General features: G+C 31.3%; 1 protein-coding gene across 1 annotated transcript in view; it reads left to right on the plus strand.

Annotated features, from left to right (window-relative positions):
• LOC127734274 (cactin-like) overlaps positions 1-25,194 on the plus strand; it is a 28,890-nt gene extending 3,696 nt beyond the window's left edge. The window contains exons 3-18 of the mRNA XM_052244044.1: positions 2,460-2,583; positions 7,032-7,178; positions 7,848-7,919; positions 12,492-12,554; positions 13,223-13,277; positions 13,863-13,951; positions 14,536-14,689; positions 16,002-16,145; positions 17,500-17,609; positions 18,065-18,234; positions 18,889-19,078; positions 19,456-19,611; positions 19,915-19,998; positions 20,464-20,514; positions 22,711-22,773; positions 23,278-25,194. Of these exons, the coding sequence (XP_052100004.1) occupies positions 2,460-2,583; positions 7,032-7,178; positions 7,848-7,919; positions 12,492-12,554; positions 13,223-13,277; positions 13,863-13,951; positions 14,536-14,689; positions 16,002-16,145; positions 17,500-17,609; positions 18,065-18,234; positions 18,889-19,078; positions 19,456-19,611; positions 19,915-19,998; positions 20,464-20,514; positions 22,711-22,773; positions 23,278-23,403 (1,798 nt within the window). The 3' untranslated portion in view covers positions 23,404-25,194. The remainder of the gene's footprint in view (positions 1-2,459; positions 2,584-7,031; positions 7,179-7,847; positions 7,920-12,491; positions 12,555-13,222; positions 13,278-13,862; positions 13,952-14,535; positions 14,690-16,001; positions 16,146-17,499; positions 17,610-18,064; positions 18,235-18,888; positions 19,079-19,455; positions 19,612-19,914; positions 19,999-20,463; positions 20,515-22,710; positions 22,774-23,277) is intronic.
• Positions 25,195-26,042: the final 848 nt, after the last annotated feature.

Raw genomic sequence — 26,042 nt, forward strand, 5'->3', positions numbered from 1 at the left:
TTTCATGTTGATGCTTCTGGGTCAAAGATTGGTCTCTTGGGACTATTAAAATATCATTTTCCTTGAAAATCTTAAAGGTAGACAGATATAAATAGATGGAAACTTGTGATTTAATCAAGACTTGAAGTTATTTATAATTTGTAACCCAAAACATATACATATGTTCCTTAAATAATTGTAATTACTATTTTTTCAAAGATGCATAAAATAACTTATACAAGTAATATTTTTGTCAGTATTTTTAAAGTAACCTTTTATGTTTATATTCCTCTCAAAGTAGATAAATTCTTAATTATACGCCCGTTTACGGGACGTATTATGGTATACCGCTGACCGTCTGTCCGTCCGTCGTCAACATGTCAGACATTAATTCAAAAATGCTTTAACCAATATGCATGAAACTTTGGTGAATTGTTCATATCTATTGACATGAGCTCCCTTTCCTTTTTTATAAATTTCAGATTTACCATTTCTGAGTTTTGGAGTTTTATTCATTAAAAAAGGGGGGATTTTCCAGTTTTCGGACAATAACTCAAAAACAATTTCACCAATTTGCATGAAACTTTTGTGAATTGTTCATATCTATTGATGTGAGCTCCCTTTCATTTTATACAAATTTCGAATGTACCGTTTCCAAGTTTTGGAGTTTTATTCATTAAAAAAGGGGGGATTTTCCAGTTTTCAGACAATAACTCAAAAATAATTTCACCAATTTGCATGAAACTTTTGTCAATTGTTCCTATCTATTGATGTGAGCCTCCTTTCGTTTTTTATAAATTTCGGATTTACCGTTTCTGAGTTTTGGGGTTTTATTCATTAAAAAAGGGGATTTTCCAGTTTTCAGACAATAACTCAAAAACAATTTCACCAATTTGCAAGAAACTTTGGTGAATTGTTTATTTCTATCGACATGAGCTCCCTTTTGATTTTTATAAATTTCAGAATATCTATTTATGGGGTTTTATTCATTACAAAAAGGGGGATTTTCCCGTTTTCGGACAATAACTCAAAAATGCTTTCAGCATTTTTTATGAGACTTTGGTAAATAGTTTATATCTATTTTTGTAAGCTCCCTTTTGATTTTTATGAATTTTCGATTTTACATTTCAATGTTAAAAGATTTTATTTGTTTATAGTCTGACAACAGATTTACTAAGTATTGCGCAACAGCAAGAAATCTTTCATATAACCAATTTCAAGTTCTTTGTCTACATTTATTTAGAAACCTATAATATATCAAATATTTAATTACAATCCAAATTCAGACCTGTATCAAGCTTGAATATTGTGTCCATTTTTGCCCCAACTGTTCAGGGTTGGACCTCTGCGGGCGTATCCAGCTTCGCTCAGCGAAGCAGTTTATTTTATTAATAAAATGATGTAAAAATTTATAATCAAAGTACTGAAGTACTGAACATCAGATGACCGCAAGTTCTTGTGGATTGTCAAAAGCACTTTTCACAGAAAAAAATCATCACATCTCTATACCTGAAACTGAGGTTAATGTACAGAGATATTTTTTTTCTGAGACAAGTTCCTGCATGGATGACGAATAAATGACAGGAAATTCAACCTCACCGTAATAACTATTATATTGTAGTGAAACAAATCAGTATACACTGGTTTGTTGTTATATATTATATTAATTTAACAGTTACATGTATATATAATTTTCATCCATTTGTATATCATTCTATTCTACTATTCTAATAAGAGTGCAGTGCAAGTACATGGTGAACACTCTTCTGTAAAAAATTGATTTTTCTAAAAGATTGGATATGAGTAGGCATTCATATTTTCCCGCAAAAACAATCTTCCATGCAGAGTTACCGGTCCTTGCCTGGATTGTTGCAAAATGTTCTTGAGATATTCTTCCGCATGCTTTACCATGTCAATGATTTTTTACTTATATATATATATCTAACGACAAAACATTTTCATATTATTAATTTATGTTCTGAACAAAAATATTGTTATCAGTATTCATTGAAGAGATGTATTTATAACAAACAATAAGGAATGTTATTTTGCACTCGTTAATATCCGCGTATTTATCATGATTATAGATCGGTTACAAACCCAAAACGAAAGTTACGTAATGGAAATCTAGGCGATAGCAATACATCAGAATGCCCTCACGGTCCATGCTTCTACTGAAATTTAAAATAACTCTTTTATAATTCTTAAAAACAAAAATTACCTATATAAGTAACTAAAAAAATTACTTGTTCAAGTAACATTACTTGTTCAAGTAACCCCCTTGACTGATTATTACATGTATTAATTAGTATTTGGACCATATGCATATACATTAACTTTTATAGCTTACTATAATGTATGGGTTTTGCTCATTGTTGAAGCCTCTTCCTGTGGTCTCTGGTGCATAATTGTCTCATTGGCAATCATACCACATCTCTATTTATATTTTTATACATGTTTTGCTGACTGTTCTTTTGTAGGAGGCAGAAAGAATTGATGAAAACTTATGAAACACCAGAAGAGAAAAGGGCCAGGAGAATGGCAAAAAAAGATGCTAAGGAAAGAAAGAGGAAGGAACAAATGGGATGGGATAAAGACTATTTGGTATAGTGAAAAGATATTATAGTCTACATATTGTTATTATTTATCAGTGTGTTTTAAACAAAAAATAAAACAAATATAAATAGACAGTAAATAAAAAGAGGAAGTTCTACCTGATCGAATGCACATCAAAAAAATCATTTTTTTTCCAGACATTATTTTGAAGTCAAAATAACCACGTTAAAAAAATTGCAGGTTTTCTATATAAAAAGACCTCAGTTTACATCAGATGCTGCCATAATTTGAGAGAATACAACTAATCCAATCAGTTAATTGTCTTGCCTGCGACAAAAGTCTCAGTATGCAAGACATATGGACTAATATCTAGCAGCGGCGTAAACTATTTGTATAAATCTTTATATTTCAGAAGGTAGAAGACCTGGATGCTTCATACCTTGTAGGCAGATACCTTGTGTAACAAAGTTTCCGTCTGTCATATGTCCTTGACCTCATTTTCATGGTTCAGTGAATGCTTGAAAGAAAATGCAGTTTTTTTTCATGTGATTTTTTCACTTTTATTTTTCATTTCCGTTCTCTAACTTTTGTTTGTCTCAACCAAATGTTATAAAACTTATACACAACCATTCTAGAGTTATGCGTGTTTACAAATAGAAAAATTGCTGAATTTTTAGTTTCTGTTCTCTACTTAAGTTAGCCTCAACCAAATGTTATGAGACTTACACACAATGCTTATTACCGCAAAACTCAGATCAAGTTCAAATTTGGGTAGCGTCACTTTTACTGTTCTTCAGTTATATCCCTTTATAACTATATGATATGCAAGGGGGGGCATCATCTGTGTCCACATGTGGACACTATCCACATTTATTTTTTTTGAAAAAGGGGGGGGGGGGGGGAGGTAAAAAAAATTTGGGGGGGGGGGGGGGTAAAAAAAAATTGTGGGGGGGGGGGGGTCAATTCGCAACAGCATAGTGTATTGCAGAAAAGCAAAAAATTTAATATAAATTCAAATCATATAACCAATTCTAAGTTCTGTGACTACAGTTATTCTGTGTCAGAAACCTATTATGTGTCAAATATTTAATTACAATCCAAATTCAGACATGTATCAAGCGCGAATATTGTGTCCATTTTTGCCCCAACTGTTCAGGGTTGGACCTCTGCAGTCGTATCCAGCTGCCCTTGGCGAAGCAATTTATTGTGTTTTGGTCTGTTTTTCAATTACCATAAGCATTGGGTCGACTTTATTTGGTGTTTGGAATAATTGTAAGGTGTACATGTCGGTGTGATAGTTTTTATCTGACCTTGACCTCATTGTCATGGATCTTTAAAAATGTTAACTTTGTGTGATACTTGTAGTAAAACCTTTATCTTAAAGACTTTCAACATAAAATCAATGATCAGTAAAACAGGCGAGACATTTCAGACATATCAAGTTTTGTTAATTCATTAAATAGCTCATTCATGATCACTGGTGGTATAGAAAATTGTTCATGTTTATATAATTTATTTTTAACAAATTTACCAAGATTACTGAAATCTGATTTGTCTACAGTTGTATAACTTCCTTGCTCTCTTAGTTTTTCAGCACAGGAAGTGAAAAAGTTATTAAAAGTATCAGCTATTGATATTTTACTTTCAGTTGTATTGTTATCATCTGTGGCTAACTCATATGATGTATTTTTATACGACCGCAAAAATTGAAAATTTTTTGGTCGTATATTGGTATGACGTTGGCGTCGTCGTCGTCGTCGTCGTCGTCTGGCGTCGTCCGGCGTCGTCCGAAGACACATTGGTTTTCGCACTCTAACTTTAGTTTAAGTGAATGGATCTCTATGAAATTTTACCATAAGGTTCAATACCACAAAAGGAAGGTTGGGATTGATTTTGGGGGTTATGGTACCAACAGTTAAGGAATTAGGGGCCAAAAAGGGGCCAAAAATAAGCATTTTTGTAACTTCCAGACATAACTTGTGTGTTAGTGTATGGATCTCTCTGACATTGTACCACAAGGTTCCATATCACACAGGGAATGCTGGGATTAATTTTGGGGGTAATTGCCTCAAAATATTAGGAATTAGGGGCCAAAAAAGGGGCAAAAAACAAGCATTTTTTTAGTTTCATGACAATAACTTGTGTGTAAGTGTATGGATCTTTCTGAAATTGTACTACAAGGTTCCATATCACAAAGGGAAAGCTGGAATTGAGTTTGGGGGTAATTGCCCAAAACGTTTAGGAATAAGGGGCCAAAAAGGGGCCAAAAATAAGCATTTTTCTAGTTTCCAGACAATAACTTGTGTTCAAGTGTATGGATCTCTCTGAAATTGTACCACAAGGTTCCATATCACACAGGGAATGCTGGGATTGATTTTGGGGGTAATTGCCCAAAACGTTTAGGAATAAGGGGCCAAAAAGGGGCCAAAATAAGCATTTTTCTAGTTTCCAGACAATAACTTGTGTTCAAGTGTATGGATCTCTCTGAAATTGTACTGCAAGGTACCATACCACAAAGGGAAAGCTGGGATTGAGTTTGGGGGTGATGAATCATAAGGGGGTTCAAAAAATTTGGGGGGGGATTTTTTTTTTTTTTCCTTTTTTTTTTCTTTTAAAATTTTCCATGTTAAGTTGGTTATTTCTGTTTTATATTTAAAAGCAAATAATAACGATATGGTAGGAGATACACACCAAACAGGATGTGTAAATTATTATAAAATAAGTATTGTGCAATAGCAAGAAATTTTCAATTGCACAGTATTGCACAATAGCAAGAAATCTTCAATTGCACAGTATTGCGCAATAGCAAGAAATCTTCAATTGCACAGTATTGTGCAATAGCAAGAAATATCCAATAGCACAATATTGCGCAATAGCAAGAAATTGTCAATTGTACAGTATTGCGCAATAGCAAGAAATATTCAATTGCACAGTATTGTACAAAAGAAGATACTTCGTATAAATTGCTTATTTCTTGACCAATTTCAATGGGGTTTTATTCTTGAATTCTTGGGGTTCTTTAATATGCTGATTCTAACCGTGTATTAAGTTTTTGGATTTTGGGCCCCGTTTTTAAATTGGTCCACATTGAGGTCCAAAGGGTCCAAAATTAAACTTTGTTTGATTTCATCAAAAATTGAATTATTGGGGTTCTTTGATATGCCGAATCTAACCGTGTATTTAGATTCTTAATTTTTGGTTCTGTTTTCAAATTGGTCTACATTAAGGTCCAAAGGGTCCAAAATTAAACTTAGTTTGATTTTAACAAAAATTGAATTCTTAGGATTCTTTGATATGCTGAATCTAAACATGTATTTAGATTTTTGATTATGGGCCCAGTTTTCAAGTTGGTCCAAATCGGGGTCCAAAATTAAACTTTTTGTTTGATTTCAACAAAAATTGAATATATGGGGTTCTTTGATATGCTGAATCTAACCATGTATTTAGATTTTTGATCTTTGGGCCCCATTATCAACTTAGTCCACATTGAGGTCAAAAGGGTCCAAAATTAAACTTTGTTTGATTTCATCAAAAATTGAATTCTTGGGGTTCTTTGATATGCTGAATCTAACCATGTATTTAGATTTTGGATATTGGACCATAATAGTTGAATGTCCAATTTAAAATTTTTAAGTTCTTAGACCACATTCATTCTGTGTCAGAAACCTATGCTGTGTCAAATATTTAATCACAATCCAAATTCAGAGCTGTATCAAGCTTGAATGTTGTGTCCATACTTGCCCCAACTGTTCAGGGTTCGACCTCTGCGGTCATATCAAGCTGCGCCCTGCGGAGCATTTTATTAACTTTTGGGTACGGACTGCAAAGACATTATCATAAAGTTTTAGGGTCATTGGAGTCCTTTACCAAATTTTATGATAATTCTTTTTTGAGTTATCAATGATTTGTTTAAATGATTTGATATTGAAGTTGTTGACATTTAATAATGATATCTATCAAATTTTTGCGTTTTTGCCTGATATCAAAAATACAATAATAGATAGAGACAAACTTAAATGCAAAAATGATCAGCAAGACAAGATCTACAAATATGTTAAAATGATTGAATTCATCTGACGACCCTTTATTAGAGTTATTGCCCTTTAATGATGATTTTTACCAATGTTTTTCATGTTTGCCTAATATATGAAAAACTATAATAGATAGATAGAGACTTAATAACAAAAAATGATCAACAAGACAAAATCTACTAATAAGTTAACAGTTTGAATTTTTCTGACGATCCCTTATTGGAGTAATTGCCCTTTAATGAAGATTTTACAATTTTTTTTACATTTTTGTCTAATATCTGAAAAACTATAATAGATAGGTAGAATCTTGAATAAGCAAACTTGATCAGCAAGACAAGATCTACAAATAAGTCAATAGACATAGACCTTGGTGAGCAACACAGGCTCTTTAGAGCCTCTAGTTTTGTATAATCATTGATAATATGTATGATAATAAAGTATCTGATCATTGTATTATTGATATAGGGTTATACAAACAGCGACAATCCATTTGGAGATGAAACACTGCTGGAAACATTCACATGGAAGAAGAAAAATGAAAAAGAAGGAGTCAAAGTCCAGTCACATGATGAAATGCAAAGAATTCAAAAGCAAAAAATGGATGAAAGCAGGGTATGATTTCAATACATAGTATTTAGAATTACTTGGCATCTTGATGGACTGTCTTTAATATTTTCAAAAATTTTCTCATTTGAAACCACAGGTGATCACCCATAGCCACTATAACCTCCTCAGAGCATATAGTTTCTAAAAAAAATTTCAATGATACTGCTAAACAGTTACTTTTAATACATGTAGAATATAGGAGGTACTTTATTTATTGCTTTCTTCTAAATATTTTCCTGATCCTTTAGTTCTATACATGTTAACTGTTTAATAAGTACTTATAGATTATTTGTGATGTTTTTTTCATTTGACCCACATTTGACATACTTATGGCCATTTGACTTTGAAAATTTCTTTAAAATAAGTGTCCCTTCTGTTATAAACCATTTTTGACGATATCAAACTGATATTTTGTATCTATATGTATATTTAGCTAATGCAAATCACATATTTGATGCTTTGATGCCAGATGAGCAAAAAGGGTACCTTCAAAAATCTAGTTTTGTAACCAATGTTTTTGATTTTTTTTTATATAAATGCACATTAGTGTTAGATAAGATATTATCTTGAAAAAAAACATATATTCACCAAAAAATTAAGAAATTAATGGACTGTAGTAAGATAAAATTTCTCGATTACCACCAAAACAAAGTATCTGCATTTGTTTCTTTGCAGAGAGAACTTGAAAAAGTTAAAAAGAGAAGACTGGAAAGAGAAAGAGAACTTGATGAAAGGGAAAGAGAAAGGGTAAAAATTTTTTTTTTTTAATTTCACCTTCAGCAATATTCAAATATTAAAGAAGCTGAAGACTTTGAGATATTATGGTCAGCAAATTTTATCATTTGTTTTTATACGACCGCAAAAAATTTTGCGGTCGTATATTGGTATCACGTCGTCGTCCTCAGCGTCATTTGAAGACATTTGGTTTCCGGGCAATAACTTTAGTAAATGTAAATAGAAATCAATGAAATTTAAACACAAGATTTATAACCACAAAAGGAAGGTTGGTATTGTTTTTGGGGGTTATAGTCCTAACAGTTTAGGAATTCGGGGCCAAAAAGGGGCCCAAATAAGCATTTTTATACGCCTGTTTACCGGTCGTATTATGGTATACCGTTGTCCGTAAGACTCGAAAACGCTTTAACCAAATTGCATAAAACTTTGGTGAATTGTTTAAATCTATTGACGTGAGCTCCCTTTAATTTTTTTTAAATTTTAGATTTTACATTTCTGAGTTATGGGGTTTTATTCATTAAAAAAAGGGGGATTTTCCAGTATTCGGACAATAACTCAAGAATGCTTTCACCAACTTGCAAGAAATTTTGGTTAATTGTTTATATCTATTGACATGAGCTCCCTTTTGATTTTTATAAATTTTAGATTTTACTTTTCCAAGTTACAGGGTTTTATTCATAAAAAGAAGGGTGATTTTCCAGTTTTCGGACAATAACTCAAAAATGCTTTCAGCAGTTCTCATGAAACTTTTATGAATTGTTGATATCTATTGATGTAAGCTCCCTTTAGAATTTTATAAATTTTAGATTTTACATTTCCGAGTTATGGGGTTTTATTCATTAAAAAAGGGGGGATTTTCCAGTTTTCAGACAATAACTCAAAAATGCTTTCAGCAATTCTTATGAAACTTTGGTGAATTGATTATATCTATTGATGTAAGCTCCCTTTAGAATTTTATAAATTTTATTTGTTTATTGTCTGACAACAGATTTACTAAGTATTGCGCAACAGCATAGTGTATTGCACAACAGCAAGAAATCTTTAATTGAATATAAATTCAATTCATATAACCAATTTCAAGTTCTTTGACTACATTTATTCAGAAACCTATAATATGTCAAATATTTAATTACAATCCAAATTCAGACCTGTATCAAGCTTGAATATTGTGTCCATTTTTGCCCCAACTGTTCAGGGTTGGACCTCTGCCTGCGTATCTAGCTGCGCTCAGTGAAGCAGTTTATTCTAGTTTTCAGACAATAACTCGTGGAACGGTGTATGGCTCTCTCTGAAATTATACCACAAGTTTCCATACCACAAAGGGATGGTTAGGATTTGCTTTGGGGGGTTATGGCTCAAACCATTTAGGAATTAGGGGCAAAAAAGGGGGAAAAACAAGGGTTTCCTGGTTAATGGACAATTAAAAAAAAGTAAAATGTTATGTTTAGATTACCTCCCTTACTCTGCTTTTAAATTATGTATAAAGAAATGTTGTGTTGTCTTGAGGTGATTAGCTGTCAATTTATTTTTAGAAGTTACAATTTGAAAATGCTGATTAAGGAATATTAATTTTAGCCATGATTATGTATGTCATTTTCTATTTTAAGACTTTTATGATGATAGTTGCAAACTCCATTGGAAATTTGAATTGAGATTAAGACCATATCTTGCCGGAAAGAATTTTTTTTTTGGAAAAAGGGGGGGGGGGGGGGGGGGGGGACAATTTTTTCTCATTTCAGATTTCAGAAATTAAAAGGAAAATTTCTTCAAATATTTGGGGGGGGGGGGGTCAATTCGCAACAGCAAAGTGTATTGCACAAAAGCAAAAAAAAGGGGGGGTAAATTTTTTGTAATTTTTTTTTGGGGGGGGGGGCAATTTGCAACAGCATAGTGTATTGCACAAAAGCAAAAAATTGAATATAAATTCAAATCATATAACCAATTCTAAGTTCTTTGACTACAATTATTCTATGTCAGAAACCTATTATGTGTCAAATATTTAATTACAATCCAAATTCAGTCCTGTATCAAGCGCGAATATTGTGTCCAATTTTGGCCCAACTGTTCAGGGTTGGACAGAGCTCCAGATAAGAATTTACTAATTAGGGTTTTTACTCCTCATTTTTTATGTAATTGAGTGAAATAGTTTTTTCTTTTGCATCATCAGTTCAAGTTCACCCCTCAGGCAAAGATTGAATTGGGTTTTTCACTCCAATATTCCTGAATGTATTGGGGTTTTTTCATCATGGTTTTAAAATTAAGACATTTACTCTGTTTTGGCTAAAATTGATTCATTGTCCATACCTGCCAACATTTCAAAATGCCAATGGGGCTTTTATGTACAATATGACCCCGTTCACACTTGGACATTTATATTGATTTAAACTAGATCGGTTCACTTTAGATCGATTTAAGCCTAATGTTAACGCTTTGAATTGATCTTGAATCGGTCTAAAATAAAACACCAAAAGAGGTAGTTTAGTTTGAATCGATCTAAAGTGAACCGATCTAACTTTAAATGTGAACGCAGAGATCGATCTAAACTAGTACGATTGAATCGAAAATAGTTTGTGCGCATGTATGGCGGAAAAATTACATGTGTAATTTATTACAAAATTGATTACCAACATAAAAGGGCTGAAAATTAACGAAAACTATACGAACAGCAGTATCAACATTTGAACTTGTAATTCAAGTGAAACAATTACTTCATCCATTATTTTTTTTTGCAAGTGTGTGTATCAACACATGACCGGTAATTTGATTAAATATTTCTTTTTATACACAGTGTTTACAATTTCCCGGGTAATTAGGTCAGATCGATTGCATTTTTACTTGTAGTGTGAACGCAGTGGTTTAGATTAGAACGATAGAGATTGTTAGGATCAAAGATAATGTGAACACTAACTGGTTTTATTTAGATCGATTCAAATTTAGATTGATTTAAAAAAAAGCTAGTGTGATCGGGGTCTATGGCTCTCATAGTCCTATAAAACCTTTAAAGGGGCCTTCGAATTTATGTTTATGTTGTTTTTTTTCACTTCTTCATACTTGTACAGATCTATAGCCATCTTAACTTGATTGTTTTGTTTTGAATTGTTGACAAAATTGTTCCCTCAAAAATGGATGCATCAATATTATAGTTCTGTGAATGTGTTAAAACAATTAAATATCGATTCATGGACATTTTAATTTTTACCCAATTTAGTGACATAAACCAAAATATTGTCCATGTTAGCAGCAAAACAAACACAGTGACTTTAAATTTATGATCATGTAGATGGTTGGTTATTTAATGTCCAGTGTCATTGCACACGGAGTTGTATCTTTCTCCAACATGTCCAAGAGTGAATTAATAATATGGGTGACATTTCTGTGTTCCTCAGAATATGTGTCAGTTTTGAGATAATTTAATAAACTACGTCTCTGGCACAAGAGGTGCTTTTTCTACCTCTTCTATTCCGTGATATAAAAAGAAAATTTTATGAACTGATGCAGATTGTTTATCGGGACACAAAATTTAAGCAAGGGACAAACGATTTAAAGATTTCGACAAGGCAATGACCCAGTTCTGCCATTTGTAACTTCTCGACCCTTATCGCTTCACTTACATTTACGTCAATGTAAGTGAGCAAGAATGCCCGAGTAGATACCATTGCTTTTTGATTGGTGCTCTATTTTAAGAACGAAAGTAGATTTCTTTAAATTAAAAAAAATAGATTTATAAATTACGCAAAAATAATTCATTATTTAGGGTAAATAACGCACTTGACAGCAACTAATAGGGTTGGGAATGAATCATTTTAATAAATAATTGGATTCTTCTTACAATGAATTGGGTTTTGAAACGCCGAGAAGGACAATAGAATTGGGTTTTCTATTATTTTAATTGCATAATTACGCAAATATGCAGCTTATCTGGAGCTCTGGTTGGACCTCTGCGGTCGTATCCAGCTGCGCTCGGCAAAGCTATTTATTCTTGATTTTATGATATACATACCTACAATAATGAAATCAAAACTCAAATTTCAATTTTTGCATATGATATTATTCTTCAAAGAACCAATGCTCTGATTTCCATGTACACAACAGATGGTTCTATTGGAATGACTTCACAAGGTAGGCTTGTGAGCAAAAGTTTGGAAAATCAAATATATAAAACATGTGAGAGAATAAAAGTCAGTAGAACATAAACAGAACAGCCAAAAGCCTATGAGATCAACTTTGCCTGAAGGAGTTGCAAATTTATTTGGATGACCCATTTTCTGCACCTTTGGTTCTGCAATACTTAACAATGGATTACAACTATTTTCAAAATAGATCTATCAATGTAAATATAGAATTTAAAATGTACATTTATAGTTGTAAACCTTTGACAACCCAAAATTAGTGAGATCAATTCATGCAATATCAGTACAGGAACACACAATCACATTAATGTTTTGCCACCATTCTATTGAAGAAAGTCCAAAACTTCAATAAGTTATCTGAAATTGTGAACTGTATAAAAAAAAACTGACATGAAAATATAAATAATAACACATTTAGAAATTACTGATGCAATTGGTTATTTTGTTTAAACAGGAACAGTTACAAAGAGATAAAGAAGCTGAATATTACAGAGAGTGGGAAAAACAAGAAGACACTGTAAGCTTTTACTACTTAGTGTTATTAACGTAGAATGTGTATGATAAAGGTTTTGTTCAGTCAGGTATTGCAGCAAGGTCTGAACTTTAATTTAGAAATTTTAATTTGTGATTATAATGAACCTGAGAAAAGCTAAATGAAATAATCATGTACTTCAGAAATCATATGTACTGAATAATAGTACTTATGATGTCATATAGAAAAGGCAATGTTTGAGATTTCTAGATGAGTCTACTTAAAAATGGTGACCTATAGTTGTTAATTTCTGTGTCCTTTCGTCTCTTGTGGAGAGTTGTCTCATTGGCAATCATACCACATCTTCTTATTTTTATATTTGTGAATAGCAGATATAGAGCCAGTTTGAAACCTGTACATAAAAATCTATTTGCATCAACAAAACCATTCATATTAATATATACTGTTCTTGCATGCTTTATTATATATTACTAAAAAATATATATTGTAATGGACAGTTTTGTTGTTATATGAGAAAAAAAACAGTGGAAAATTATACTTCCTTTCTATCTTAGGGAATAATTGAATATTTGGGGAGCAGGACAAAAACCCCCTAACTTAATCTCCCAGAGAAAAGTCCTCCAAGCCAGATTTTGTGTTTTGAAATAATGCATGACTTGTAATCAATTCAAACATGTATTTATCTCTTTTAGTTCCATCTGAACCAAGCTAAACTGAGGTCCCAGATCAGAATTCAGGATGGAAGAGGTAACTATTACCTTTTATCTTTTGAAAAAAAAAATTGTTTTTGAAATTTTCAAAAACAACTACTTCATATCGATTTTATCACTTACATGTTTAAGAACTGTCAGACATTTTAAAATTTGATCGTTTAACATGTCACATAAATCTGTGACAACTTCCTGTAAAATATCCAACATTTTTCCAAAATTTATAAAATATTCTCGTCTTTTTCATTCAGATGTATTAACTTTTATCAGACATTTTTTTCTAGTTTAATCAAGTTTTAAGGTCAATTTTAATCAAAAGATGAAATATTTAATCTCTTGAAATTACCATGTAACAACTTCTGAAAGTACTAATTATATTTATCTGAATAGTTATGAGAGGTCTTTAATTTAGGTGATGTAACATTAAAGTTCAGTCTTCAAGTGTGATCAGTACTTTTAAAAAAATATATAAAACTGATTAAGGATTATCTTATATTCTCACATTAACGATCCATATAAAAAAGTCTTTAATAGCAAATGTATCATTTCTGTAAGTATAATTACTTTAAATTTGCTTCATTTACAAATGTGGTTGATGTTTTTTTGTTACTTTATTTTTTAGCCAAGCCTATAGATTTACTAGCAAAGTACATCAGTGCCGAGGATGATGTCTCAGCCATAGAAATGCATGAACCTTATACATATCTTTATGTAGGTATAATCACTATCCAGTAAAGACAATTATTCCTTATGATTGGTTAAGATACCATTTGTGTGAAATAAGTTGCAGTATATTAAAAATTCAAAACAAAGGAAAGAAATTCAACAAGAGGACATTATAATGTAAATAATATTTTAAGTTTTTTTTTAATTTTTATACCAATATGGATGATTTTACAACACCCTATTTGAGGTTAGATAAAATAAATGTTGCAGAATTCTCTTCCTTTGTCATTGTGAAACATGCCCCAAAGAGAAAGAAGAACATATATCATTTGGCAATGTAAACTGTCATCTTAAGATATGTTCATATTGAAAGTAAATTCAACAAAGAGTTAAGATAAGATTAAATAAGTTTGGAGAGTAGAAAAAAATAATGTTGTATACGATGGATCTTGTTTCTGCTTAAAACAAACAAAAATTATGATCAGAAGTTCTAATATTGTGTTGCAGTGTTATAAATGATTATGATGATATTATTAAGAAAAATTGACTTGAAAATTATAAAATTTATATAATTTACTTTTAAAAAAGCATTGTTTGTCAAACATTGATGTATATTTGTTATATTGCAGGGTCTTACAATTACAGACATGGAAGATTTGTTAGAAGATATTAAAGTTTATCTAGAGTTAGAGGAAGGCAAGAATGCTGACTACTGGAGGGATATTATAACTGTGACAAATGATGAACTTTCTAAACTCAGAAAATTAGACAACACTCAAAAAGGTAGTGTAATACATTCTTGTAAGAAATTTCATGCAAATCAACTTTTAAAGTTCACTACAAATTTTCTTAACATTCATTTCTTCTAAATGGTCATCTCCCTAATCAATTCATTGCAAGATTCAAACAAGTAAAATTAAGTACATATTTTATTCAGATATCTACCATCCCTCAGTATAAAATTTTTGGTTATGCTGTCAATATTTTAAATGGGTTATCTCCCCTGTCAGTAGTTTCCTGTTGTTTTTCCTTTGTCACATGAGGGGCAACTTAATACAGGTTTGACTGTAATACAGAACTGTTGCATCCTCATTTGTGCACAATATCAATATACAAGCAGCATAGTACAACACAGACCAGATGAAACAATACTATAAAATCTATATAGAGGAAAGTGATGTAGAGTGGGTGGCGCATATTCGCCGTGGACACATTTTCGCAGTTTTTCAATTTTTTCTGTAAATTTCGTGTGCCTTTACCCAATACTTGCCTAAATAGATGCTAAACGCTGTTTGTAATGTTTGAACTGTTGATATTCCTCTTTACCCCATTTCCAATGTTATTCGCACATATAAAGAAATACGCAGGTGTTTTTGAACGATTTTGGCAATTCTGTAAGATTTATATGTCACGCATGCACAGTCATAAAGTAAATATTTGTTAGAAAAATTGCATAGGAATGATCTCTCAAGCTAATTCATGTAATTGCAAACAATTGTTTTTATAATATACAAGGATAATGAGGATGGTCATAACATACATTGCGGCGAAAATGTGTCCCCCATGGTACAAGAACAACTTGATTTCCTCTTAAGTTTGGATTCATTTTTAAAACATTTAACCAATGTTTTGAAGAGAATTCCTTTATCAAACATTTTTTTCATATAGTAAACTTTCTGAAACCTACATAAAAAGTTTCAAAAATTCGAATGTAGGTCGGATGTAGGTGGAAATGAATGAATTTTGCGGCGAATATGTGTCACCCACTCTATGCTGAGCGTATTGACATACTTGTTTTGCTATAATAGCATCATATCCTGTATCATCTGATAACTGTCACACCTTTTAGAATATGAATTGTCATTCATCTAGGACAGAAACATCTTCACTGAGCTAAAATAGTGTACCAGGGTGTCAGACGGTCTTGAAATTTTTGTCTCCCTGTTTTTTCTAAATAATTTATTCATTGTTAACTATCTGTTACTTTGAAGTTAGTTAGCTATAATGTTTATGAAAAATGTCACACAATTAATTTCAGCTCAGATTTATAAGTAAATTTTGATACTCAATCAGATATTAACAATATTTTTAATAGATTATAGAGATAGAAGAGAAGGTATAAATGAATCCGTGAATTCTGAAGTTGGTTCTATCTTCAAAGGAAAGACAACCAACCAACTACAGTTACTGGAGGATCAGATTAATCAGAAACTTAAGGGTGGAGAAGGAGTAGATATAGGTATAAATACATTAAATTAGATATTAGGAGAAGGGTCAGATATAGGTATAAATACATTAAGTTAGATATTAGAATAAGAGTGGAGAAGGGGTAGATATAGGTATAAATACATTAAGTTAGATATTAGAATAAGAGTGGAGAAGAGGTAGATATAGGTATAAATACATTAAGTTAGATATTAGAATAAGAGTGGAGAAGAGGTAGATATAGGTATAAATACATTAAGTTAGATATTAGAATAAGAGTGGAGAAAGGTCAGATATAGGTATAAATACATTAAGTTAGATATTAGAATAAGAGTGGAGAAGGGTCAGATATAGGTATAAATACATTAAGTTAGATATTAGAATAAGAGTGGAGAAGGAGTAGATATAGGTATAAATACATTAAGTTAGATATTAGAATAAGAGTGGAGAAGGGGGTAGATATAAGTATAAATACATTAAGTTAGATATTAGAATAAAGAGTGGAGAAAGGGTAGATATAAGTATAAATACATTAAGTTAGATATTAGAATAAGAGTGGAGAAAGGGTAGATATAAGTATAAATACATTAAGTTAGATATTAGAATAAGAGTGGAGAAGAGGTAGATATAAGTATATGTATAATGTATATGAAATAAAAAACAAAGTGATGGTTGAAAATAGGTAGATAAATATATGTATATATTTATATAAATACTGTAGGTTGAAAATTGGATAGATAAAGATACATTAAATTAAACACAACTACATGGTGGAGAAGGGGTGTGTATGAAATGAAAGGAATTACATTCAAAAGACTACTCAATTATTTTAATTGTAACAGCTTTATGTTATGCATATTAATGGAAGACACATATATCGCATTAAAAAAAAATATCCTGAGAATGGGCATTATTATACATGTATAATGCATTGAGTTTGCTCTGGTGAAAGTCACTGAATACTATAGGCTTTTTTTCAGTCACATTAATCTAATCATAGTGTTATCTTGTAATGGTGAGAGAGAAAGAAAAGACACCAAGATCATATATCCAAAATGAACAATTGGACTCATGAGACATGATTGATTGAACCATGATGAACTTGTAATGTGACTTAATTTTATGATATAATATGGTATGAATCATGTTTTTTTTTGTGATGCATATATGCTATTGGGATTGATTTATTTTCATGGGTATGAATTTTTGTGGATGGAGGAAAAATTGTATGTTCCTGGATATGTGGTTTCCTGGTTTTGTTAAAGTCTGCATATCAGCTTGTAGAAAATTTAAACTTCTTTGAACATTTGAATGTGTAGTTCACCTTCACAACCAAAATCAATAAAAATTTGTATCCCACACATAACTGGAGTACATTTTGTTTGTAGGATATTGGGAGTCTTTAATTCAACAGCTTAAAGCTCACATGGCAAGAACAAGACTGAGAGAACGTCATCAGGAAGTCCTTAGACAGAAATTGTTCAAATTAAAACAGGAGGTAAATAGTTTTATACACAGATACAATTATATGAAATATAGATTCCTTTTGACAGATAAAAGTTAATTCTTGCATATAAACTATGATAATAAAGATAATGATCTCCCCTTTAAGAATAGTTGTAGCAACTAAAAACATATCCATATCTTCAGGAAATTTATTTAAAAGTGAGTATCACATAGATATAACACCTTTAAATAGTATGCTGGAGGTTTTTCAATTCAAATTTTTGGTAGTTTTCCCTATTGGAACCATACTAGCCATATTGCGAGCTACAGGGGTTATGATAATTTTTTGATAAAATCAAATGAGTTTTATCTTTTATCTGACATTTTATTGAGGAATTTTGACATTTAAAACCACCAGTCTATGAATAGAGCTCTTGTAAATAAGAGCCAGAAGACATATTTCTGTCTCATTCAATCCCTTCTTAATTCATTATATTTATTTTACAGCAAGGTATAGAGTCTGCCCCATTATTTCCTGCTGGTGACAGATCTGATTCACCTGTGGTAAAACAAGAAAAGACAGACATGCCTCCTCCTGCAGTGCCAACTGTCAGTAGAGGTGAAGAACCGGGAACCAGTGGGGAACAAAGCCAACCAGCTGCAGAGGAAGAGGATGAGTAAGATTTTAGATAAAAACAGCACAGATTTTAAACTAAACATATGTTTATCAATTTTTTGCAAGGGGTCAACTCTTTTGTGGTTGTTACATGAGTTTAAAAAAACAATTACTCTTGTGAAATAGATTTGTTAGGTTGCTTTACCTAATTATTACCTAGTCTTGTCTAGGCAATTCTTATATAAACAAATAACCATCCATTTCAAAGTAAATCCTGTAGAGGTTTAATTAGAACTGGCCACTTGCATGGTTTATGTTGTAAGTATCAAACATTAATGGTAATAACGTACCATTACAAACATGAAGATTATTGTGTAAACAGTAAGCTCTGTGATATTTATATTTTCTGTTTTCCATTTTGGCAACCACATTGTGTGATAACTGAGAACTTTTGATATTTTATATTTCTGATTTCAGTTCTGACATGGTCTTATGTACATTTTAGATACAGATATGTGTTGGTCTTTCCAGTTTGCATTTTTTTGTATGCTTCAGATGTTCCTGGTTGGTAGATTATCTGTTCTTGATTTGTGTTGTTGTTCAGGTGAACTTTCATGGACATAAATCAGACAACTCCTTTTATTTTCACAAATTAAATAAAAAGACTATGTTATGTTGAACTTTTTAAATGCTTACTATTTTATTTTGATTTCAGTGGTGAAGCATTGATAACAGAAGATGATTTGGAGGAACAAGCCTACATTGACTATGAGGCTGGTTGTTATTCTCCTAAGTTGTTAACACCAAATGAGTTAGAGATTGACTCTGTAGTGTATGAAGTAGCAGATGATATGAAGAAGTTGGAGTTAGCTAGAGAACAAGTCAAAACTTCTGGACAAGTCAGAGTGAGTGTTTGTTATAACTGTTAGAAAACAGTATTTGGTAATTATAGCAGAACTAGTAATTCCTTCCAAAAAGAAATTTTCTTGATATTTTACGAATTTTAACTATTTAAAATTAAATTGATCAAGCAGTTTCATTTTGTTGATATTTCATGGCAAAATGTATAGAACAGTACAACTATGAATTTGTCAAGTAATTTCACTGTTTGGAGTTGAAATATGTAGAAAAAAAAGTTAATGGATTAGTTTCTCTATATAGCTGATAAATTTATGCTGTAATAATATTGAAAAAGAGTTTTGGTTATATGATATTAATTTGATAAAGGCAAAACAAAGATCTATATTTGATGCCTAAACTTGCTATAATTCTATTTTTCCAGCTTGATGCTGATTCTGAGTTTGAAAAGAAGGCAAGAGAAGGTATGAATGATGATGAAGCACAGTTTAGTGTAGAAGTACCTCTCACAAGCCAAGCATTCCTGTGGTCAGACAAATACAGACCTAGAAAGCCAAGGTTCTTCAACAGGGTCCATACGGTATGTTTATAAAGTTTATATCGCATTTCTTTTCATAAGAAGTTCAGAATCTTAGTTGATCCATGTCCAAAAATAATTCATTTATCCATTGTGTCATAAAAATTACTTTTGAATCTTAAAACACAGCAAATTTTCAATTTTAGGAAAAACCCATATATTTAAGCTGGAAACAAGATAAGAATATGTAAGATATTGTCTTGAAATTCTTTAAGATAATTAATCAAGTTTCAGTTGTTAACAGAATGATAGATCATTTCAAATTTATTTGAAGAAATTGTCATTGACTGGATTCTTTAATTTCAGGGTTTTGAGTGGAACAAATATAACCAAACCCATTATGATATAGATAATCCTCCACCTAAAATTGTACAGGGATATAAATTTAATGTAAGTATGTGTAGATGTAAATAGATGATATCAGTTACTTTTGCATTTGATTATTATTAACTGCCTTGTATCCAGTAAAAAATTCGCACACATTTAGAATTATCTCCCCTTACAAAAATAAAGCTCCCTTACAATATATCTACTTTTCAGTGAGCAAAATGAAAGAAATAATTTTTAAACATAAGAAAAATATGAAAAGGAAATCTCTGCATTAAGATGGTGCAAATAAATTTTTAAGAGAAGTTATTGAGAGAGCAAATCAATTTTTATAGACAAAAAGAGAAGTTATTGAGACTGCAAATCAATTTTTATAGACAAAAAGAGAAGTTATTGAGACAGCAAATCAATTTTTATAGACAAAAGGAGAAGTTATTGAGACTTCAAATCAACAGCAAAAAAAACAAAAGACATATGAAAATTGTCTGAAAGCATATATTAGTATATATTTTTTGTTATTTTTTTCAGATATTTTATCCAGATTTAATTGATAAAACAAAGCCTCCAGAATATACCCTGGTAAGTATCAAACTCTTTGTAAATGATTGATTTTAAGTCAAATTTGAAAAAAATGGATAGAAGTGATAGTTTTATGAATCCAACCAATTTTACTTGAAATTTGCAAACTATAATGAATAAGCATCATTATGTATCATTTAATTGTTCAATTTTTAATGTAATACTGTTCTAAGAATAGTTTTAATGGTTTCCAGTTTAATTTTTGTGAGGGTGGAGAAGGAAAAATGATTTGATAAATGTTAACTCTGCAATGCCATCAAAGGGGGTCACTGGGTAAGCCCCTATTTTTATACGCCCGTCAAATTTTTGACGGGACGTATTATGGTATACAAATGTCCGGCGTCCGTCTGTCCGGCGTCCGTCCGTCCGTCTGTCCGTCTGTCTGTCCGTCTGTCTGTCCGGCATAAACATGTCGCACCGTAACTTGAGAATGACTTATCCAAATTTCATGAAACTTAACATAGTTGTTTCTTATGATGGTCAAACGATCTGTATACTTTTTGGTGAAAATAAGATTAAAACTTTTTGAGTTACGGGACTTAGTAACTAAAACAGGTGTGTGTTTTTTTTCACATGTCGCGCCATATCTCAAAAACAATTTATGATTATTGCTTAAAACTTTACACACTTCTTAATTATATTAATCTTAAGATCTGTATACTTTTTGGTGATGATTCAAAATTTTATTTTAGAGATATTGAGTATTTTGTTAAAAAAGGGGGAGGGGTTTTTCACATGTCGCGCCGTATCTCAAAAACAGTTTATGATTATTGCTTAAATCTTTACACACTTCTTAGTTATATTAACCTTAAGATCTGTATACTTTTTGGTGATGATTCAAAATTTTATTTTTGAGTTATTGAGTATTTTGTAAAAAAAGGGGGAGGGGTTTTTCTCATGTTGCGCCGTATCTCAAAAAGCGATTTATGATTATTGCTTAAAATTTTACACACTTCTTAGTTATATTAATCTAAAGATCTGTATACTTTTTGGTTTTGATTCAAAATTTTATTTTTGAGATATTGATTTTTTTTTTTTTTAAAAGGGGGGTTTTCACATGTCGCGCCGTATCTCAAAAACGATTTATGATTATTGCTTAAAATTTTACACACTTCTTAGTTATATTAATCTAAAGATCTGTATACTTTTTGGTTTTGATTCAAAATTTTATTTTAGAGATATTGAGTTTTTTGTTAAAAAAAAAGGTGGTTTTCGCATGTCACGCCGTATGTCAGAAACTATTTATGCTTATTGCATATAAAATTCACACACAAGACGACGGGCGTATCATGCGCTCATGGTGCAGCTGTTTATTAAGATATTTTTGTTGAGCCTTTGACTTTAGTCGGAAAAGCGAGACATAGCGATCCTACATTCCGTTGGTGGCGGCGGCGTCCACAAATATTCACTCTGTGGTTAAAGTTTTTGAAATTTTAATAACTTTCTTAAACTATCCTGGATTTCTACCAAACTTGGACAGAAGCTTGTTTATGATCATAAGATAGTATATAGAAGTAAATTTTGTAAAAAAATAAATCCATTTTTTCCTTATTTTACTTTTAAATGGACTTCGATTTTCTGCCAGGAAACAACATATTCACTCTGTGGTTAAAGTTTTTAAAGTTTTAATAACTTTCTTATACTATTTTAGATTTGTACCAAACTTGGACAGAAGCTTGTTTATGATCAAAAGCTAGTATCTAGAAGGAAATTTAAAAAAAAAAAAATCCGCTTTTTCCGTATTTTACTTTTAAATGGACTTAGATTTTCTGCCAGGAAAAAACATATTCACTCTGTGGTTAAAGTTTTTAAAATTTTAATAACTTTCTTATACTATTTTGGATTTGTACCAAACTTGAACAGAAGCTTGTTTATGATCAAATGCTAGTATCTAGAAGGAAATTTTGTTTTCTTCCAGTTAACATTACATTCAGTCTGCAGTTAAAGTTTTTAAACATTTATTAGATTCATAAACTGTCCTGGATTTTTACCAAACTTGGACAGAAGCTTCTTACAATCAAAAGATAGTATCAAGAGGAATATTTTTATTGATTTACTTCATCATTTTTGTTGAGCCTGCGATTAACAGAAAAAGTAGGCGAGACACTGGGTTTCCGCGGAACCCTTACGAATTTTTATCATAAGTTGATCAAATTTTTGGCTTTTAGGCAGATTACCAATGTTTTATACTTGCAGACCCCATGTGATGATAACAAAGACTTTGCCATACTGAAATATCATGCAGGTCCGCCTTATGAAGTAAGTAGAATTATTTGCAATTAAAAGAACATTTTGTTGACATTAGGTGGAAATTAGAAACAGAAGTGAAACTTTTTATTTTGCTGTAATTTTTTTTACTTTATGTTATTGATATGAAAGTCAAACCTTAACATATGTGTATGTGTCTGCCTCTGTTCAATCAAAGACAGTTCCATTTACAAATGCTGTTTAGGATATGTATTTGTAGAACTTCATGTTTTAAGTCCCTCAACTCAGCCATTCCATAGATGAGAATATTTTTTGAGGGGAATTTTCAATCACATTATCTTTATTTAATACGATAGTATTTTGATTACTTTGAAATTAATTTTCATATAATGAAACAGTATTCGTCCTTTATTTGAAGATATCTATAACTAATAAACAAGTTCATAATGACTAAATCTAGTAATGATACTGCTTCAGTATAAATACATAGTGTTAAAATGCAAACAAAAATGTATGATAAAACTAACAACTAAATTTGAATTATTTTTTTTTCAGGATATAGCTTTCAAGGTTGTCAACAGAGAGTGGGAATATTCATACAAACGTGGATTTAGATGTCAGTTTCAGAACAATATATTTCAAATGTGGTTCCACTTTAAACGATATCGTTACAGACGGTGACTAATATTGAGATTTGTACAGATGTGCTTATTTATTGTACTTCAAATAATACAAACAGACCAGTGTTTGGCCATAATAGAAAACTATGCCCTGAATATGTTACAAGGAACTGGTGTGCAGGCAGAGATGACAAGTCTGGAAGTGAATATCTGATACATACATAAATTGTTGTTAAACAGATTGAAATGATCTTTTATTTTTTGTGTCTTGAAAATTGGCAGCTGGTTGCAATATTGATGTCACCTGAAAAAAGACAAGAGCAGACGCCTAAGTAAATTGTATACTGTTTTGTTTTCAGATATCCTCGTGTATTGTGTTTTCGACCTACTTACAATTTATCAATATTTCCCCTTTAATATGTTTGAACATATACATGCCTAATATTTTTTAGAGTCACTAGTATACTTGTACATTAAATAATTGTATCTAAAATATATTTCGATCTTAAATATTTTTTTTATTTCAGTTCATTAGATCGATGGCACCTTTGTTGACAAAAACTAGCGTCTTGTGTTTTCGACCTATCTAAGAAACGGGTCCAAAGTCGGAAATGACATGTCGTACAAATCCGGAATTGGTTATAATTTGATGCCAATGTTTATATCAAATTATTCAAAGTTTTAGAGGCGATCAAACTTATGATTTAATGAATTAAATGGTGACATATACAACTATAAGATATAAAATATTATTTTGATATCTTTATTTGACTAGTTGTACACATTTCACATGAGGCACTTTGGAAACCTTGTAGGACCTTGTATACAGTCATGTTTCTGTTCAATATACTTCAGTGAAGGCATTATAAAGTGAGGTTGGTGAGTATTGTCTGTAATCTCCCCTGACAGACTGCTGTTTCTGTGAATTAAAATTAATTGATATTTTATTTTTTTCAGCAAAAAACTGTAAGAATCATCCACATTTCCGTATTAAAAATAACTTTTAAGTATATCACCTAACCACATGACAGTCATGTGACGTAATGACCTTGATGTTAACTTCACATGCTAAAAGTCCTCGGCCATATTTCTAGAATATTTGTTTATTTTTGATAGATTCTTGTGGAAGGTAAAAAAAGTATTAGTGAAAAGGTACAAAAATGTGATATCAAATAAAATAACGAAAATACTTAATTATAACAACTTTACTTGAAACATCTTCACCACACGTGGTATTATTTGCTATTGTTACTAAATATAGCAGCCAAATGTGACGTCACACGGGCATGCGCAGCATACGGGAAGTGAAAGTAGAATTAGGTCGAAAACGTAAGACGGTCGAAAACACAATACGAGACGATATACTGACATACTTCTAAATTTAAAAAAAAATGATTTTCAGGTTAATAAAGAAATGTTGATTACCAGTAGTGGTATAAATTGGGAGGGGCCACAGGTTTAATTTTTAAGTTAATTTTGTTAACTGTATTTATGATTGATTTATTACTATTCATAAAGTTTTAATGAAGAACTATATCTCTATCATTGAAATTTGCAGCAGTTAACTTCTGATGAACTCCATTGCAATCTTACAAATCCTTATTACTGAAGTGCTGACTCTTTAATGAAAATTGTTACTCTCACAGTCTCCTCAAATATGACTTCTCTGAGAGCCTTACTTTATAGCATTAAACAAATTATCAATCACTATTTTGCAAATCAGCTTATTGCAGGAGATTTAGGCGAGTTGTGATAAAGAATGTGGCAGTCAAATCTTGTTATTCATGTAATCATGTAAATTCAATATTGGTTTTAAACATATATGTCAATAAAACTGTTTTATATTTCTAAAGTTGTTATTGTTGTGTTTTTGTCTCACCTCTACCAAGAAGTGGGGATGAGGCTTCGGCCTGCAGATTCAGGTGGTGACAACAACATTTGTTAAAGTTTGTGATTAAGTCAGTGTTAGGGGCCCATTAAGGATATTTGATATGCATTTGTATAGGCATTGGCACGTCTCATTTTCATAGAGATTACTTGGCCCTGCCCTCAGTCATTGTTTATTTACTTTGATTCTTTTGCTTAGTTATATGTTAATATTTGTGATTAGTTCAATTTAAGGGAAACTGTTTTATTCAAGTGAATTTTATTTGGTATGCAGTTAATATGCAGTTGCATAGTTTACAGAAAGTTTGTGATTAGATCAGTTTACAATTGGCATGCAGTTGTATTAGCATTTGCACATCTCATTTCGGAGGAGATTATATGGCTCCTTTCCCATCAGTTTATTGACTGAATCTTTTGCATTGTTTTCATGTTAAAGTTTGTGATTGGGTCAGTTTAAATTGAACCACTAATGGTAAGTCAATGGTATTTGGTATGCAGTTGTATTAGCAGTAGCATAACTCATTTCTAGAGAGATTATTTGGCCATGCACCTTCAATCATTGTCCATTGACTGAATGTTTTGAATAGTTTACATGTTATAGTATTGCCATTTTTGTCTCGCCTTAACAGAGTCAAAAAGGGAGACATAGGTATGCTGTTTCCGGCGGGGGCGTCAACAATGTATTAGTTTGTGATTAGGTCTAGTTTATGGTGAACCACTAGTGGTAGGTCAATGATATTTAATATGCAGTTGTATTAGCATCTCATTACCATGGAGATTATTTGGCCCCGCCCCCTCAGTCATGGTCTATTG

Source organism: Mytilus californianus, unplaced genomic scaffold (assembly GCF_021869535.1).
Source record: "Mytilus californianus isolate M0D057914Y unplaced genomic scaffold, xbMytCali1.0.p SCAF_3, whole genome shotgun sequence".
Taxonomy (NCBI): domain Eukaryota; kingdom Metazoa; phylum Mollusca; class Bivalvia; order Mytilida; family Mytilidae; genus Mytilus; species Mytilus californianus.